This window comes from Eleutherodactylus coqui, chromosome 6, assembly GCF_035609145.1.
Source record: "Eleutherodactylus coqui strain aEleCoq1 chromosome 6, aEleCoq1.hap1, whole genome shotgun sequence".
Lineage (NCBI taxonomy): Eukaryota > Metazoa > Chordata > Amphibia > Anura > Eleutherodactylidae > Eleutherodactylus > Eleutherodactylus coqui.
The window spans coordinates 179581656-179599677 of NC_089842.1; the positions used below are offsets into that span (position 1 = coordinate 179581656).

At 42.4% G+C, this 18022-nt stretch overlaps 1 protein-coding gene across 1 annotated transcript in view; it reads left to right on the top strand.

Moving 5' to 3' along the window:
• The window catches only part of TTBK2 (tau tubulin kinase 2), a 107049-nt gene that overhangs the window by 26730 nt on the left and 62297 nt on the right, over nt 1–18022 (top strand). Inside the window, exon 3 of the mRNA XM_066608346.1 lies at nt 16674–16821. Within this exon, the coding sequence (XP_066464443.1) occupies nt 16674–16821 (148 nt within the window). The remainder of the gene's footprint in view (nt 1–16673; nt 16822–18022) is intronic.

Sequence of the window (18022 nt, forward strand, 5' to 3'; positions counted from 1 at the left end):
CCACTGCACGTTAACATACCCTTAGACAATTAATTGTCATTTTTCATTCCTTTTTCAAAGACCTGTGAACTTTTCTGACATGTCTGTTTTAGTAAATGGCAATTTTGGTGCACCTTTTCTTAAAATTCTGCATTGTGCCATTCTTCTATTGTTCCCCCTGGAAATATATGAATAAATGGACAACAAGAAATTGCCATTTCCTGGTTCACAGTGATAGTTTGTTGTAACATGCCTCTTTGATAAGGGGGAATCGTGACACCCAGTTATCAATTTCATACATTTTCAGGAGAAATACCAGGGAAAGCTCAATGTGGAGCTGTAAGGAAAATTATCCCAAAGTATTTAATTGAGAATACAAGTGTCACTGACATTGTAGGAGAGCTGAATTTCCCTATAAAAATTTTTAAAAAATACAACTCATGGATATTCGGATCATAGACATTCATGACCAATCTCCCTCAAGAACAAATGGATGAGAAGATGGTCAGCAAAAATTGACAGTCTGATTACTGCTCCACGTATAGATCTTCCATATATTCCATCAGAATTTTCTCTTTTTTTGGGACCTAAGTAACTTCAAAAAACTAAGTTAAAAAAATCTTAAATCTTCAATATTACCATGCCTCAACAAGAGGCTATTTGCCTACAGTTCTGCAAAATATATACTCTAAAAATGGAGATCTTGCTCGACTGTTGTATCTCCTTCAGACACTACCAATCTCTCTCTAAAACTTTATTTTCTCCTCCTTACAATCTATTACAGGCAGTTTTGTTTGGGGAGATTCCTCCCCTAGATTTAAGGCCCATGACGAAAATGAGCAAAAATCGTTATAAGTAAACACGGGCATCGTGCCCTTTTCATTTGAATGATGGATTTTGGTTAACTTAAAATCCATCGTTCAGCCGCTGAAAGACTGAGCAAGTACATTCCATTTGAATGTATTTTGCTCATCTTTTAAAAGACTGCATCATGATCTCCTCGCGGCATGTTTATACTAGTTGCGAGGAGAACAATGTAATCTGCCAGCAGCTGTTTGCACAGCTGGGCGTCTGTTTAAACACACTCTAGGCTCTGCAAAGAACCCCTAAGAAGTCCTTGCAAATGAAGATGATAAAGTATTAATGGCCATTAACACCTTATACAAATAGATCGCTAAATCTTTAATTCATTTGAAAGATTATCTTTGCGTGTAAAAGGGCCTTAAGGCATAAGATATTGACTAGACACAAGAACGTTGGAGGGGCAGGCCTTCCTGATTTTGCACTTTATTACAAATTTACCCTTATTGTTACCAGAGACTCTCTTGCTTTTGCTCATTAGGTGTCAACGGGTAACCTAGACTAGCTGCACACTGCTACTATGTTTTCAATATGGCGCTGGGCCCTAACATGACGTTATCTGGAATGTTGCCTCTTTTCTTCTTTTGTCCCCCTCTCCTTCTGAATTCCCTATTTTCTGTTCCTTTTCTAATATCCCAATGACAATGAAAACACTTTTAAAACAAAATGATGATGTTGAAATTCAATGCTGGGTCCTCTATGCAAAATGAGAAATGGTTAACATGCAAATGGTCCACAGCAGAGTGTTTTACCTGCCTTGCAGGGAAATCTTAATTGTGTGTGTTTTGCCTACAGTAGCATGCACGGTTCGATCCTCCAAGTGTAGAGATTTTTTTTTTCTTCAAGTAAAATTTTACAGCTTAAGGCTTTATTCCCACAAGCGCATAAACGCCACGTTTTCGCGCCCGGGCGCACATTTAAGGTACCCATGTGAAGCATTAGTTTCCAATGGAGCTCTTCACACGGCAAATATATGGCGCGTAAATACATCGGCGGTGTGAAAAACAGAACATATACACGGCCGGTGCATATACACTCAGCCAAAACCTAGTTCTGGAAGTATGTTTTAGCCAATATACGCCGGCGGGTCCTATAGACTCCTATTGGAGCAGGGAAAGAGAAGAGAGGGAGAGGCATTTTTGCAGCGTCCAATGCTGCGAAAAGCTTACAGGTGCCTCTATATAGGCATTAGAAGGTATCCCAAGGGTTTTGGCAGAGCGAGGGTTTCCCGGGGTGCGGCGTATTTTTTCCCTGCCAAAAACAACGCTTGCGGTCGTGTGAATGGACGGAAATGCTGGCCGCGATTACGGAAAAACGCCCATTCAGGTATATATATGGAACAGGCGTGAAAATGTAAAAAAGCCATCGCCGTATGCCCCCTCATGGGAAAGAGCCCTAAGGGTCCTTTTAGACGAGCCAATTCTTGTTTGAACGAGTGAGTGACTTCACCGCTAGCTCGTTCGCTCGTGTAGCTTGTTTAGACAGGCAGATGCATGGTTGGCTCACTTAAACAAGAATCGTTCAGTCTTTCTCGCTCGCTGTATAAGTGTACGTGAACAACTGAACAAGCGCTGGTTAAACCAAACGATATGTGAATGAGCCAAAGATGCATTTTATGCATTAAATGAATGACTAAGGAAAAGCAAAAAATTCTAGTTTGTCATTCAGTCATTCGGCTCGTGTTTAAGTTGAACAATTTTTTTTAAAACTTTTGCTCGTTTGAACGAATTTTTGAACGATAATCGTTCCATCTAAAAGCACCTTCAGAGCTTGTTCACATGGGCATAACCGCATTTCAGCCGCGCAAATACACCATGTGTTTGCGTGCCCGAAATGTGCTCAAGCTTGTGTATATTTAGCCTGTTCCGACGTGTATTTTTGTGCGCTTGCTTGTGCACACGGAAATATGCACAAAATCACATTCTGTCTCCCATTATGGGAGCAGGAAAACTGCACCCGGTAGCCAAACAGATCCGCCATATGATGGAACTGAACGGATCCCATTGACAGTGTTTGTCGTGACACTTGTGAGCAGAAAGGCACAGCGGTTCGGAAACCATAATATAGGCCAGATCTGTATATGATATATGTTGAACATGTCGTTAAAAAGCTTTGGACATATATTGTACCCACCGTTTCATGTATATCACCCAGTATGCCAGTCTACCCCATTGTGATGTTTTCTTCAATGGAGTAGGAACCAGATTTTATTATAGTTATATGAGCTTTACATTTATTGTTTTATTTTAGGGCTATTTACATAACGCCAAATCCGATCACATTTGCCTAGACTGGTCATTTCTAATAGTTCTCTGTGCCCTATGGATACAGTAAATGATGGCTAAAGTTGACATCTGCACATTATAGAGGCCAACATAAATCAGCCGTCTCAAGTCTTGTGCATACTATGGAATACCCTTGAGGCATGCAGCTCATTTAGCTGGGGAAATGTATGAAAAATGTATATGTGCAGATGGCTCTATTAAAATGAATGGTTCTTGGCAGCAATCAGTTGTCATGAGAGCTAACTAATGGGTGCCAGAGCCCAAACAGTGCTTCCTTCTCCAATTGATTCATGCTAATACTAGAAGCCTAGAAGACGCTTCTCTCCTGAACAGCAAACATGGCTGATTCTAATGCATGTTGGTAGTAATTGTAGACAACAGCTGCCGCCTTGTTTTCCAAGGCAAATTCTAGTCTCCAAGTCTGAAATTATGTACAACATTTTGCAAAACAATGTTTTGAATGTTGTCATTGGTGCATTTTGTTTTTTTATTCCAGTATAGACTATTTCAATATTTTAGCCCTCAGGTCTTCTATTATGGGGATGAACATCTGCAACATGCATTATATATATATGTATGTGTGTGTGTGTATGTATGTATGTATGTAATTTTTATTTTTTTTTGCTATTTAATAAGATATAGTCAAGGTCTCTCCCACCTGTAGGGAGAAAAGATGTCCCCTGACCCCATTCTGGTGCAAAGTGCATGCTTTTTGCATCAACTTTATGGGAATTTAAAAAGACAAATGATGCTTGTTCAGCTGTTTACAACAATTCTTTAGGCAGAGGGCTATTTTGAATCTGCAAATAGAGGTCTTGGCACGTCTGTGAATTCGAAAAGTAAAGATTCCCGTATTTGATTTGCAATCACATACAAATGTCTTAGACAAATTATTCCTTGACTGTTTTCAGTTGAAAAGGTTTGGACGTACTCAAGCTAGTTTTCTGTCACCTAAGCTACCTGCACAAACATAGCAATTCCTGTTGACCCTATTAGCTTCATAGAATGAATATATCAATTGTCGCTTTTTAGACCCTGCATTGTGTGCTTAAAGAAATCCAAAGTCCAATTGGAAATCTGCAAATATTTCTTTGGCATGATCCTTACTTGGACTATGTTCACCTAATTGTTCTCTTAACCATTAATAATAGATTTTTTTTTTTTTCTCATCTTTTCAAATAATTTCCATTTTTCCTTGTCTGTTTGAGAAGCGGGAAACCAGCAAGCCCTGGCCGAACGGATCTGTCTTACGATGGACCCATATGGCGCCAAACAGACTCCACTGACTACTATGGGGTGCATTTGGTTTACTTAGTGTGCCGTGTTATTAGGATGCTGTATTTACACTTTAAGTTACTTTACAATGTTTTTTATTTTTTTGTGTTAATATAAGAGAACAATAGCTCTTTATGGGTTACAATAACTTTCTGCGCTGTGCTATCGCAATCCATGTAAAATTTGTGCCATATTGCATTTTACAGGACGGAATAGTGCATCATGCTGTGCTCTTTTGTCTTTCTCATGTGGACGAGACCTAACTTAGGCAAGCTGAAGCTAATTGTTTTGTGTATGAAAAAATAAGTTTCCATTTGCAGCAGTTCTATTATGATTAGTTTTAAATGGACGGGTTTGGTTTTTTTTTTGGTTTTTTTTAAATGTAGCTCCATTTTACAACGACACAGGCGCAGTTGCATTAAATGAGTTCGTTAAACTAGATACAAATAAAATAGTTCCGGTCTGTTCCCCATTAACAACCATGTTAATGAAGAACTCAGAGCTCAATTCAGTGTGGTTTCCATTAATTTGGATGGGAAAAACGTCTTGCAAGTGAGTCTTTTATTCCCATCAAAAAGACGGAAACCAAACAGAACTGAAAAGAAGAAAAACACTGACATTAATGGGAATTTTACAGGGCATTTTCTGCTCTCTCAGTGGAACAGAAAACTGAACACCGATGTAAACATAGCGTTACTTGTGGTGCAGTGCTAAAGGGACACATCTGCATTCTAGTAAGTACGCCCGCAATTACAGTAGAGGCAGACCATACAGCCACTGTGGAGCCTATGGAAAGAGGGGGGGCAGCAATATTTGGTCCCACTCCGTTTTCTCCTGGGTGACTTGAATCAATGCAGGACTCCCTTTTCCAGAGGAACTGAATTGTTCAAAAACAAGTGGATTGGCAAATGTCTTAAAATGTTTTGGGTTTTTTTGCTTACATTTTTATATAGTTTTGGGCTCCCATGCCCAAAAGTATATAAAAGTAATATACTCATCATGGTACCAGAGCTCCAACACCATGGAATCTTACAAGTGACATCCAGGTTTTCTGGCCTGGCGATCTACTGTAAACTCATCAAAGGGTCTCGGCAGGTTTACAGGATGTTGCTGATTACGTCCGTGTTGAGCAGTCTAGGCGCTGTGGCGGTCACATGGGTTAACAACCCACATGACTGTTGCAGCCAAAGTAAATAGAAGACCAGGGGAGCATTGCAGCAGCGCGGAGAGCAGAGTACTAGTTTTATTTATTTATTTTAGGCAAAATGTATCCTCCTGCTGCCACAAATGTAACAATTCTCTGTACTACAGGGAAAAACAAACACTAGACCCTTCTTCATAGGTGCCAAAATCCAGCACCTTAATTCGGTGCCCTTTTTTCTATGGGGACTCCTCTTCTACCATATGTATACTGACTGTTATATAGTATTATACAGTATATGTATCCTATAGTGTCCTTTATGATAGGAGTATGTTGTTCACTTTCATTTTGACCACTGTATTGGGGGTGTACATAAAGTAAACTATACATACACTAGATTAATCGTGTATTATATAATTTCTGTTGTGCCATGTAGACTAGTTTAATGCAGAAATCCTTGCCTTTCTGCTAAAACACTTGTCCTTGGATTACCTGTACGTAATGCACTTTAGGATATCATTATAGCATAAATCAATGTTCCCAGACTTCTTTGTTGTTCTTCAGGGATTTTCATCTTAAAAGAAAATAATTGCTATTATGGAAGCTAGAATATTCAGCATCTTTTAGGAATCCAGCAAAGATTTCATATCTTGAAATGACATTTAGCTTTAAGTCAGCAATTTTATAATATTGTATACTTATTCGCCTATTGTGGGCTAATTACCTGAGAACAGTTGATGCTTAGTAGAGTTAACGTGTTACATTTTAACATTTGGAGATTAATGTTATTCTTGAGATGTATTTATATAATCTATCGTCTGGCACACCTCTGGTGCCCCGTCAAAATTTTGTGCCGAGACCATAGGAAGGGTTACATTACCTGATGCCCTCCTTTTAATCCCGCGCAATGAATGGCTTCCTGGGGCCCCTTTCTGTTGATCCAAGATTCTTAGACTGGTAGTCAGACACTACACACTGCTTTGGTTGACAGTAGTTGTCCAATAATTTGGCCTTACTTTTGGTATCTGAGTATTGGGAGACACCATTGGAACCTAGAAAAAGGGTATTGCTTTAGGTGAAGTCCGCTTCTTCTGTCCAGCCGGTGTCATTACAAATGGTTGAATAAAGATCCATCAGGTTGGATGAGTTAAAGGGGTTGTCCCGAGGCAGCAAGTGGGTCTATACACTTCTGCATGGCCATAATAATGCACTTTGTAATGTACATTGTGCATTAATTATGAGCCATACAGAAGTTATAAAAAGTTTTATACTTACCTGCTCCGTTGCTGGCGTCCTCGTCTCCATGGTGCCGACTAATTTTCGCCCTCCGATGGCCAAATTAGCCGCGCTTGCGCAGTCCGGGTCTTCTTCTTTTCTGAATGGGGCTCCGTGTAGCTCCGTGTAGCTCCGCCCCGTCACGTGCCGATTCCAGCCAATCAGGAGGCTGGAATCGGCAATGGACCGCACAGAAGCCCTGCGGTCCATGGAGACAGAGGATCCCGGCGGCCATCTTCAGCAGGTGAGTATGAAGACGCCGGACCGCCGGGATTCAGGTAAGCGCTGTGCGGGTTGTTTTTTTAACCCCTGCAGCGGGGTTGTCTCGCGCCGAACGGGGGGGGGGTTTAAAAAAAAAAAAACCCCGTTTCGGCGCGGGACAACCCCTTTAATGCTGTTTCTTAAGTAAATTTCACATCTGCTTGAGATTCTTATTTTCTAATAGAAAAAGAAAATTGCAGGTTAACAAAAATAAAAAGTGTAGTTGGAGGACATTTTGAAAAATTTTAACTTGGATCCATATGGATTTACAATAATTTTGCTACCACGGTAGATCCAGACCAACAATAAAATTGCTTAGTAATAGAGTTGAGCGAACATACTCTATCGAGCTTGATGCTCGTTCAAGTATTAGCGTACTCGATGGTGCTCGTTACTCAAATGATCATCAAGCCGTGTTCGACCCCGCCCCAGTTTTTGGCTCCTCCCCGCTGTGACATGCCTGTTTTTGGCCCCTTCCCAGCGTGCGTCATTGGCAAATTTTTCTGCTGGGAGAGAGGGAGGGGTGGAGGAGGAGGAGGAGGAGGAGGGGTGGGAGAGGAAGGAGAGGGGGACGGAGAGGGGGGAGGAATGGGGGACGGAGAGAGACAAACTGACAGACCTAGGGAAAAAAGCTCGGCACCCGGCATACCACATACAAAAATGCTCGAGTCTCCCATTGTAGTCAATGGGGTTCGTTACTCGGGTAGAGTTCTCGAATTTTACAAAAAGCTCGACTCGAATAACGTGGACTTGAGCATTTGGGTGATCGCTCATCTCTACTTAGTAACTTATAAAAAGTGATAACAAAATCCTTCTTTTTCTTTCTATTGAAATCTTTAAGACTCAATTCACACTTACATTGGGTATTCAACTGCTATTCCTGCCGTCAGAAATCCCTGAAGAGCTCGATTCTAGGAAGTAATTAAAATATTAATTACAAACTTCTCATGCATTTTTTAAAATCTAACTATATATGAATCTCCTCAGTTTCTCATCTTCCAAGCTGTCCACATGAGGATATGGCAGCATAAATGAGCTGACAGGTTCTTTTTAACTGTGTGAGTGCAATACATTTCACTAAAATGCACTTGATGTGTCCGGATCTCATCCTCTTTGTCCTGTATTCCCATGATGAGCACAGTGAGTAAGATGCTTTTAAGTCTCCTGAATACAGAGACAGATGGGGTCAATGACCTTAAAGACTCTTGTAGAATAGCAGATAATCCTGCATATGGAAATAGAATCTTAATATTTGTCTATGTAGTGATGGCAAGAATATAATTTTCTGGACGCATCCACCACTCTTTACTAATGAAAGGCTACAACCTTTCTACTAGCCACACTTTGTAGCCACTCTCCATTGAAATGTCTTAGTACAAAGTACAACATTTTGTGACCTAAACTTACATCTGTACTGAAATTCTAGAAATGTGTATACGTGTGTATACAAGGTGAGGCAAAAGTCTGGACCCATCTTTTTAACCCTTTCCAATCCACTATCTGATCCCTGAAGACATTATGATTTAAGACTTTACAGCTCCATTGTTGGAAGACATCTGTCAGGGTTCTCTTACTGTATATTGCCAGCCTCTCTGCTGTCGGAGGCTATCCAACGTGTCACCTCATGCAGTACTGGCTTTAGCCAGGATATAGAGTCATTGTATAACGGCAGAAAAAGAGTAGGCCCCCTAGAAAAAACAGGATACAAATTGGATTGAAAAGGGTTAACTGGTGTAATTAAAAAATTGACTTTCAGTGTGTAAAAGTATTAATTGGGAGGGAGGCTGCATATTTTGGTGATGGAGATGTTTCGGGGGCCATTTTGAAATCTGCCATATTGAATTGAACTTGGGTTTTTCAAATGGTAGGGAAGACGTTTTTAGTGTGGGAAAAGTTTTGCCAAGTGCTCTACGCTGTGGAGCCATTTAAAGTCCCTTGTGTATGCAATAATAAAAATATTTGGTTGAGTTGAAACTAGTAATCCTGTAGTGCTGTGATGAAATTCACTTGTAGTTCTTAAAGGGGTTGTCCCGCGATAGCAAGTGGGGTTAAGCACTTCTGTATGGCCATATTAATGCACTTTGTAATATATATCGTGCATTAAATATTGGCCATACAGAAGTTATACACTTACCCCCTCCGGTGCTGGCGTCCCCGTCTCCATGGCGCCGACCAAAGCCGCCTTCTCCCTGGATTAGACACGCTTGCGCTGAAGGGGCCGCTCCGGCGAGCTCGAGCCGCACAGGTCTTCTGCGCATAACTTCTGTATGGCCAATATTTAATGCACGATGTATATTACAAAGTGCATTAATATGGCCATACAGAAGTGCTTAACCCCACTTGCTATCGCGGGACAACCCCTTTAAGCATGTTCAAAAAGACTGGATTAAATGTTTAACAATGTGCATCTGGCAGAATGCTGCACACGTTGAAAACATCATGTAAAGCTCTTTGTGAAAATTTGCCCTCCCTTAACTCAAGTAGAGTAAGAGCAAAACTGACACTTCAAATATGTTTCTGAGTCAATTCCAGTCTAGATTGATGGATCACATGATCCCCTTGCCTTTTGAAGAAAAACTGAACTGAATTCAATATGGTAGATATCAAAATGGCCACCAAAAAAATATCTCCTTCACCAAAAAATGCAGCCTCCCTCCCAATTAATACTTTGACAAATTAGAAGTCCATTTTCTCATTATTACACCAGTTAAACAGATGTGTCCATACTTTCGTCTCACACAGTATATTGCGGGAGTGACTTTGACAAGGGCTAGAAAACTGGGTCCTAGCATCTCTAAAACATGTCTTGTAGGGTGCTCTTGGTATGCACTGGTTCATAACTGCCAAAAGTGGCTCAACCGATTAAGCCACAACTTATTCTATAAGGTTCCATAAAACCTTTGTGTCCTGCGGTATCTGGCAACAAGAGATTAGCAGCAATCCTTTAAAGGGGCTTTCCCAATAAAGACTTTTTCTCCTATCTGCAGGATAGGGTATAAATGTCTGATTTTCTGGAGGTCTGACAGCTTGGATTGGTGCACCCCGAATACTCCATGTTAATGGAACTTTGGTGCCTGCGTTCACCCACCACTCCATTCACTTCTATGAGACAGACGGAGATAGCTGAACACAACAGCCACCGTCTGTCTCATATGAAATGAATGGAGCGGTGGTAACACATGTGCACATCACTCCGTTCACACTATACATTCTAGGTGTGCCATTGTTAATTTGCTGGGAGTCCCAGCCTTGGGCCTCCAGCGATCAGATATGTTTTCCCCTATACTGTGGATAGGGTAAGAATGTCTTTAGCGTTTAAAACCCCTTTGAAGCCCTGTAAATTGAGAGACGGGCCTCCATGACCTGGACTTCTTTTCTGGCATTTCCAACAGATGCTCATTCAGATTGGTATCTGTGGAGTTTGCAGGCCAAGTCATCACCCTGAACTCTGTACTGTTCCTCAAACCATTCCTAAACAATTTATGGCTTGGCGCATTATCTTGCTGAAAGTGCTCACTGCCATTAGGGAATACCACTGCCATGGTGTACTTGGTCTGTACAATATTTTAGGTAAGTGGTATATGTTAAAGTAATATCCACATTAATGCCAGGGTTTATTGCCTAGAGAATCATACTGCCTCCGCCTAATCTGGTCTAGATGAGGCTACGCTATTTACAGTGTACAGTCTACTTGAAAGTTTAAATACCTTACATTTTTTGTACTGATCCTGTTTTGTAACCCGTATTACCGTGGTTCCCCTACATTAAGCCCTACCTGACAATAGGCCCTACACCAATTATCGGTGGTGGGGGGGGTTGAAATATAAGCGCCCCCCCCCCCTCCCGAAAATGAGCCCTAGCTAAACTGCATGGAAAAAAAAAAACTGCAATACTCACCTAGCCTGTAGCGTTCGAGTCCCTCGTGCTGGTCTCCGGTGCTGCGGCTGGCTCCCTGTCCTCAGCATTGACACAGCACTCTCTTTCTGGTGACGGGGCTTTTAATACCCCGCCTCCAGCAAGCGAGTGCTATGATTGGCTGTGCCACGGCACTCGTGATTCATTTAGAGCTGGCACTCGTTCAGTGAATGACCTCAATGAATGGCTGGGATTGGTTCATCAAGCGCCGGCTCTGATTGGCTGAGCAACGGCACTCGTGATCCAATCACAGCTGTATTCAAAGCCCCGTCACCAGAAAGAGAGTGCTGTCAATGCTGAGGATTACACTGCAGCCTGCCGCAGCGCCGGAGGCCAGCACGAGGGACCCAGATGTCGCGGGCCAGGTGAGTATAAGACACCCCTGAAAATAAGACACTGTGCCTCCTTTGGGGCAAAAATTTATATAAGTCTGTGTCTTATTTTTGTGGAAACGCGGTATATGCAGTATATAGTCTTTTAACAGCATTCAAAATTTGTCTGGTTGCTACTGGAAACAGTCAACGCTCTTTCAGCAGACCATACCTTTTCGTCCTAGCTGAGCTCCTATATTGTACTGCTGTGCTGCACTTCCAGAAGATGTTTTTTTTTCTACATGTGAATACTGTGCAGTACCTAGATGAAGACATCATCCATCAGAAATTAATACATTGAGACCTGCACTGTATAGACCATGAACCAGTAAGGTTTGTCATTCATTCTCAATGCATTATTATCTTTTTTTGTTTACTTGGTTTTTATTTTGATGCATAATGTTAAACGTGAACCTGGGCTTTCAGGCTTTACTATGCAAATTGGCACTGCTACGCTGTTCAGCATTTGATGGATGTATTTCATCTAATATTTGGTAAAATATTCCATGCTTGTCACTATTATCATTGAGAATAATCATTGTTCAAAGGGTCCACAACTTGTTTAATTCTTTTGAACTTGACTGATGTCATCTTTTTTTTGTTTTCCTGCTTTTTTTGAACTATGTAGTTACTGATTTCATTCTATTATAGGGCAAGGGGTTCCCTAAAATGGCTATTGGATGATCATTGTAAAGTAATTGATAAATACGAAGACCTTTTTTACAGTTACAAATTACAAAATGATTTAGATCCCTTTTATAGTTTTAAGGAGTTGTCTAGTTGTAAACTATTGATGGCGTATCCACATTGTAGGCCATCAGTAGTAGATTAGTGGTGATCTGCTGACCGGGATCGCCAACAATCAGATGTTTTTTGGGCCAGTGTACTTCTGCATTGAGCTGATTTCTCCTGGAAGCAGACAGCTCTAATCCCATTACCGTGGTCAGGCCTGGTATTGCAGGCAAGGTTCGCATTAAAGAGTACCTGTACTTTCACGCTGGAGCACTCATGTTTTGTCGGTCGTTTTCGGCTCCTCCCGGCAGCTGAAGATGGCTGTATATAGAGCTCTATGAGCTCAATATGGGGCCATCTTCAGCTGCTGGAAGGAGCTGTAAACGGCCGACAGAGCGCCAGTGCTCCAGTGTGAAAGTACAGGTACTCTTTAACCCCCCAAGGACCAAGCTGTTTTGTACCTTAAGGATGAGACACTTTTTAGGGATTTTACCCATGTGGTAGTTTTACAGCCCTATTTTTTTTTTTTTTTTCCTTCAGCTACCAAAATTATTTTTGCTGCGTTTTTTCCCCATGACATATAGGGCAATTTTTGTCGTCTTTCTCACATTTTTTTAGTTTTATTGGGGATAGAAAGCTAAAAAAATATATATTATTTTTTTAACATTTATAGTGATTTTTTTAAATTAGTATATTTACGTATTAAGAATTGAAATGGGTTCCTCATTTTATTTAGTACGTTTACATATATATAATATGTATGGTTTTGGTTTACAGGGCGCATACGGCAATGGTTTTTACTTGGCGCCGGCTTTGGGTTATTTTCTTTCTAATGTATATGTTGTTGTATTCTGTAATTTTTATTTACTGATGTATGTAATTATGCTTTTTTTTTTACTATCTGTGTCCCTCATTAAGTCATATAAGACCTCCTGGGTCACATTTGCATGTTTTTAGTTTTTTTTATTTTTTTTATTTGACTCTTTCCCACTGTAGCTGAGGCATCCATAGGAGCCCCAGTTACAGGGTAAAACAACCCCTGTGGTGACATTAGTCACTGGCCGAGGGGATCCGGGTCTTCTGGGACCCTGTAGCACTACTGTAGCAGGGAATCCCGGCAGTCACGTGACCCCTGGGCTCCCGTAGTTAAAGTTACACTTTTGCTTTCACCTTTCAGTACACAGCGTTCATTGAGCGCTGTGCACTCGAGGAAGGAGAAGACAGAATGGGTTAAAAACCCCTCCTGCCTTCTCTGGCTTATCAGCTTTCACTAACAGCTGACAACCTGTCCTGTCTCTGATTTGATTGCAGAGACAGAAGGCTTAAATCCTCCCCGTAATTTTACATACAGCGGTGCTTTAAGCCTGGGACCAGGCGCCGTAAATTTACAGTGCCAGGTCCTAAATGATTTAAAGTGAATGCCCTGCAATACCAAACCTGCCCACTGCAGTGACAAAGGAGATATCTGCTTTCTGCATGATCTTGTTGGCTCAACTAGCCACTGATCAGTGGGGTCCCAGACAGCAGATCCTCTTCAGATCTTCTATTGATGGGCTTACCCAGGGATAAGCAAGTGGGCAGCTTCTTTAATGCCTCCAGAGGAGGGAGTGTTTATCATAAAAGATGGAAAACCAGCTGAGTGTCCGGATTACTAGAGTGGTATTTAAATAGTGTTTTGTCGTCATTGCCCTTATTCATGGATTAAATTGCATCTATCTGATAGACATGGAATAGGTTAATATCTCTTCTTTTGTGGGACTATCCCTTGGGTATAGACTTGGGGCCCTTTTACACAGAAAGATTGTCATTCAAAAAATGGTTGCATCGTGCAAATTTGACCGCTAATCATTCAGTGTAAACACGGCCAACGATTGAACGACTAATGAGAATTTGTTCGCTTCTTTTCCGACCATTTTATGCAGGCATAAAAATAATTGTTTGCTCATCGTTGCATGTGAACAGCCATTCATTAGTCAATCGCACGCATTGTGAATCATTTGCGAACGCAGCTCTGAACGAAATTACAAGCAATTTATCTGCCTGTACAAATGGGCTGCACAGGCGAAAGAGCGAACTCTGTGAACGATTGATCGCAGAATATAGGTGACTTTGTCATGCTGTGTTTGCATGTAATACTTTGAAGTAGAAGGCGTTTCAGGTTTCATATGTATTCAAAGTGACCTTTAGAAAAGCAGCCACCCTCCTCCGCTTCTGTGTCAGGCTTGCATATTTTTTTAATTGGACTGAAAGTGCTATAGGGAATTAATACTGTATTATGACGGTAAACCCACCAAATAGAACCATATGAAATGGACAGCAGAGAAAGACCACATGGTCCATCTAGTCCACCCTTATATTATTTTCTTTTTATTTGTCTCTTAGAAAATAATAAGCTATAGGCCTCATGCCCACGGCCAAGCGGAATATCGCAGCGGAGTCCGACACAGAGACACCCCCCCCAAAGACCCCATACTCGCCTCCCTGGATCCGACGCGAGAGTCCCATCCAGCGAGATGGCACGCATGCGCAGTGCAGCTCATGACGCACCAGCGGTGTGCGATGACGCGTATTCCCGCGATAATTCCGCTGTGCTCACAGTGGACGTATCACGGAACAGACAGCTTTCATTGACTGCAATGGAAGCTGGCCGCGCATCTTTCCGCTGAAGATATAACATGCCGCGATTTCTTTCACGCTGCGGAATTCCGCATCATGAGCATTGGAAGGCTGAAAGCTATTAGATTCTACAGCAGAATAACGCTGTGGATTTCCACCGCAGGAAACGCGGCAGAAAACCATCCGTGGGCATAAGCACTAAGAATACATTATCTGCCGCTGTTCTGCATGTAAAGGACTTTAGCCCAGAACTGCACACAGTAAGTTTGAATATACGCTTGACCCAATTTGCTGATTAAATAGTTGATTCATCTGTATTTACTGCAGTGATGTTTTTAGCTGTAAGCATGAGAAGTGGTGATTACAAGCACTAGAGAATTGCTGTTTTTTGCACTTGCACACTTCCAGATGCACACCACAACACATCAAATAGAATACATTTGTGGTGGTGGTGTTGGTTCCACTAGTCCTATTGAAGTAAAGGTGGAAAATGGCATTCAGTATTGGTGTAAGGACCTTTGTTGTATTTTTGTGTAAATAATTTCTGATTTACTTCAGATTTTCCCCCAAGTGATCTCAGGTTGTGCCCCCTTGTTCTAGTCTTTAGCTTCCTACAGTAATAAAACACTTCCCTCTATATATAAAATTTTTTATCATGTCCGTCTTCCCATTCTTCCCTTCTTAAACATATGCAGGTATAAAGGTTCCCATCATGTCTACCCTTACCTTTATTTCCTTCTGTAGCATATTTAAAGAATTGGATCATGTCCCCTTCTTGCTTCCAGGCTATAGAAATTAAGTTTGACCTGATAAGTTTTGTTCTTGAGACCTTCCACTATTTTTGTAGCCCACCTTTGGACTTGCTCTATTTTATCAATGCCTTTCTGTAGGTGAGGCCTCTAGAACTGAACACAGTGTTCCAGATATGGTCTTACCAGAGCTCTATACAGTGTGATCACAATCTCTCTCTTTCTACTGGTAATACCTCAAGCTATGCAGCAGAGCACCTAACTTGCTTTGCATTCTGCTTGACCACGCTGTGGACTCTTTGAGTCCACAGAGAATCCGTAGCGGGTCCCTCCTGCCCCGCGGACATGAGGGCTGAAAATAACAATTACTCACCTCTCCGCACGCTCCGGATCTTCCCTTCTTTGCGGCTTGATCTTCTCTCCATCGCGGCCGGATCTTCTTTCTTCGGCCCGGCGGATGTGCTCGGGACGCCGGCTGCGTGCCGCGTGCATGCCCCGGGCACATCCGCCCGGCCGAAGAAAGAAGAGCTGGCAGCGAAGAAGGAAGATCAGCCGACGAAGAAGGGAAGACCCGTACCGTCCAGAGCAGGTGAGTTTAATTCAGGTGCAGGTTTCCCGTGGATTCGGACGACTTCCATAAGCTTCAATAGAAGCCTGCAGGAGCCGTCACCGCGGGAGACCCGCACCTAAATGGAGCATGTCCATTTTTTTTTTTTTCCTGCATGCGGGACCCGCTCCTGCAGCGGAAAATGACATCCGCAGGTATTTAACTACCTGCGGGTGTCTAATGCATCCCTATGGGGTCGAATCCGCGTGCAGGAAAAACGCTGCGGATTGCAAATGTTAATTTGCCCGAGGACATGAGTCCTAAATCTTTCTGTTTTGAAGCTCTGGAAAACACTGGGCAGCCAATGTGAAAGCCCAAGGATTCATTCTCCCCAGGTGCAGTTTTTACATTTAGAAATGTAGAACTGCCATTTTTCCATTGCTTTGACCATTTATCCAGTAAGACTAAAGTAAGGTTTACATCTGCTTCGGAGATTACTTTTGGAGTCTCCAGCGTAGATCTGTTATAAAATCCCAAACAAAATGTTATTTTTCTCCTCCTATATCTTCTCTTTCTGTCTTTCCAGAATGTTTCATGTCATATCAGGTAAATGCATGTCTTTCACTACTTTAATTGACCATGATTTTGTTTTTTCCTGATTGACAGCTAAGAAAAATTGGTGGTGGCGGCTTTGGAGAAATCTACGATGCTCTGGATCTGCTGACAAGGGAGAATGTTGCTCTCAAGGTGGAGTCTGCCCAGCAGCCAAAACAAGTACTGAAAATGGAGGTGGCAGTCCTCAAGAAACTTCAAGGTAATATAACTGTGGTCTCCATTTGTCAAGTTGGATTCGAGGTGGAGCTTTTTATAGTTTTAAATTAGCTCAGTAGTCAATAAATATAAATGCAATTATCCAGAGTAAAGTGTGGCTAAAAGGGCCTCTGTCTCTAAATGGTGCAGCATGTCCATGCATTAGTCAAATGGCCTATTGATTTCTAGGAGTATCATGTAATCCTTCCTGTAGGAAGTTGAACACATGCTACTGGATTTCACCACAGCTTTTTGCTAGGAGCCCCTGTGTGATCAATTATTTTTGGGGAACTTTTCCAAGAACAAAAAGGGATTACTTAAAGCGCCAAACCCTTTTAAAGGGAACATGTCATGTCCTACGTCTCCATAAACGAAAGTTAGGAGTAGGGCGGTTGAGTCTGGGGTGTGTGTGATAGATATAGATAGATATTCTTTTCATAGTTTCCTTCCCCTCTCCCCCACTGTTCGCCCATCCACTTGCTTGACTCTTTAAGCAGATTACTCTTCTTTATTGTGTCTCGCACATAGTCCCCTTATTATGGGCAATGTGCATGCGTACAGTGAAGAGAATCAGTCTTCTCCATGCACAGAATGCTGGCTTTGTAGGTGAATAGTGAAGGAATGGGGTAATAGACAAGCCTGACAAGCGCACCCGCAGACTCAACGGCCCTTCTCCTATAAGGCCTCCTTCCCACGAACGGATTTCCGCCGCGTAATTCGCGGCGAAAATCCGCTGCGTTGCCCGCAGCTATTAGGTTCTATTGAACCTAATAGCACAATGCTCACGATGCGTAATTCCACCGCGGAATTACGCACCGCGATTTCTCCCGTCCTCACCCGCAGCATGCTCTATTTTCTGCGGGTGAGGACGGGCTGTACGCACTGACGGCTTCCATTGCAGTCAATGGAAGCCGTCCGTTCACGCTATCTCCCGCTGTCACCAGCGGGAGATAGCGTGAAAAAACGCTTTCCCGCCCACCGCCGCGCGTCATATGACGCCATATGACGCGCACGGCCGCGTCACGTGACACGGCCGGCCGCGTCACGTGACACCGCCGGTGACGCGCGGCGGTGGGCGGGGAAGCGATTTCACGCTATCTCCCGCAGGTAAGTATAGGGGCTCTGGGGGGCGCCGTGACGGGCTTCACAGCGTAATATTACGCTGCGGAGCCCGTCACGCTCGTGGGAAGGAGGCCTAAGTTCAT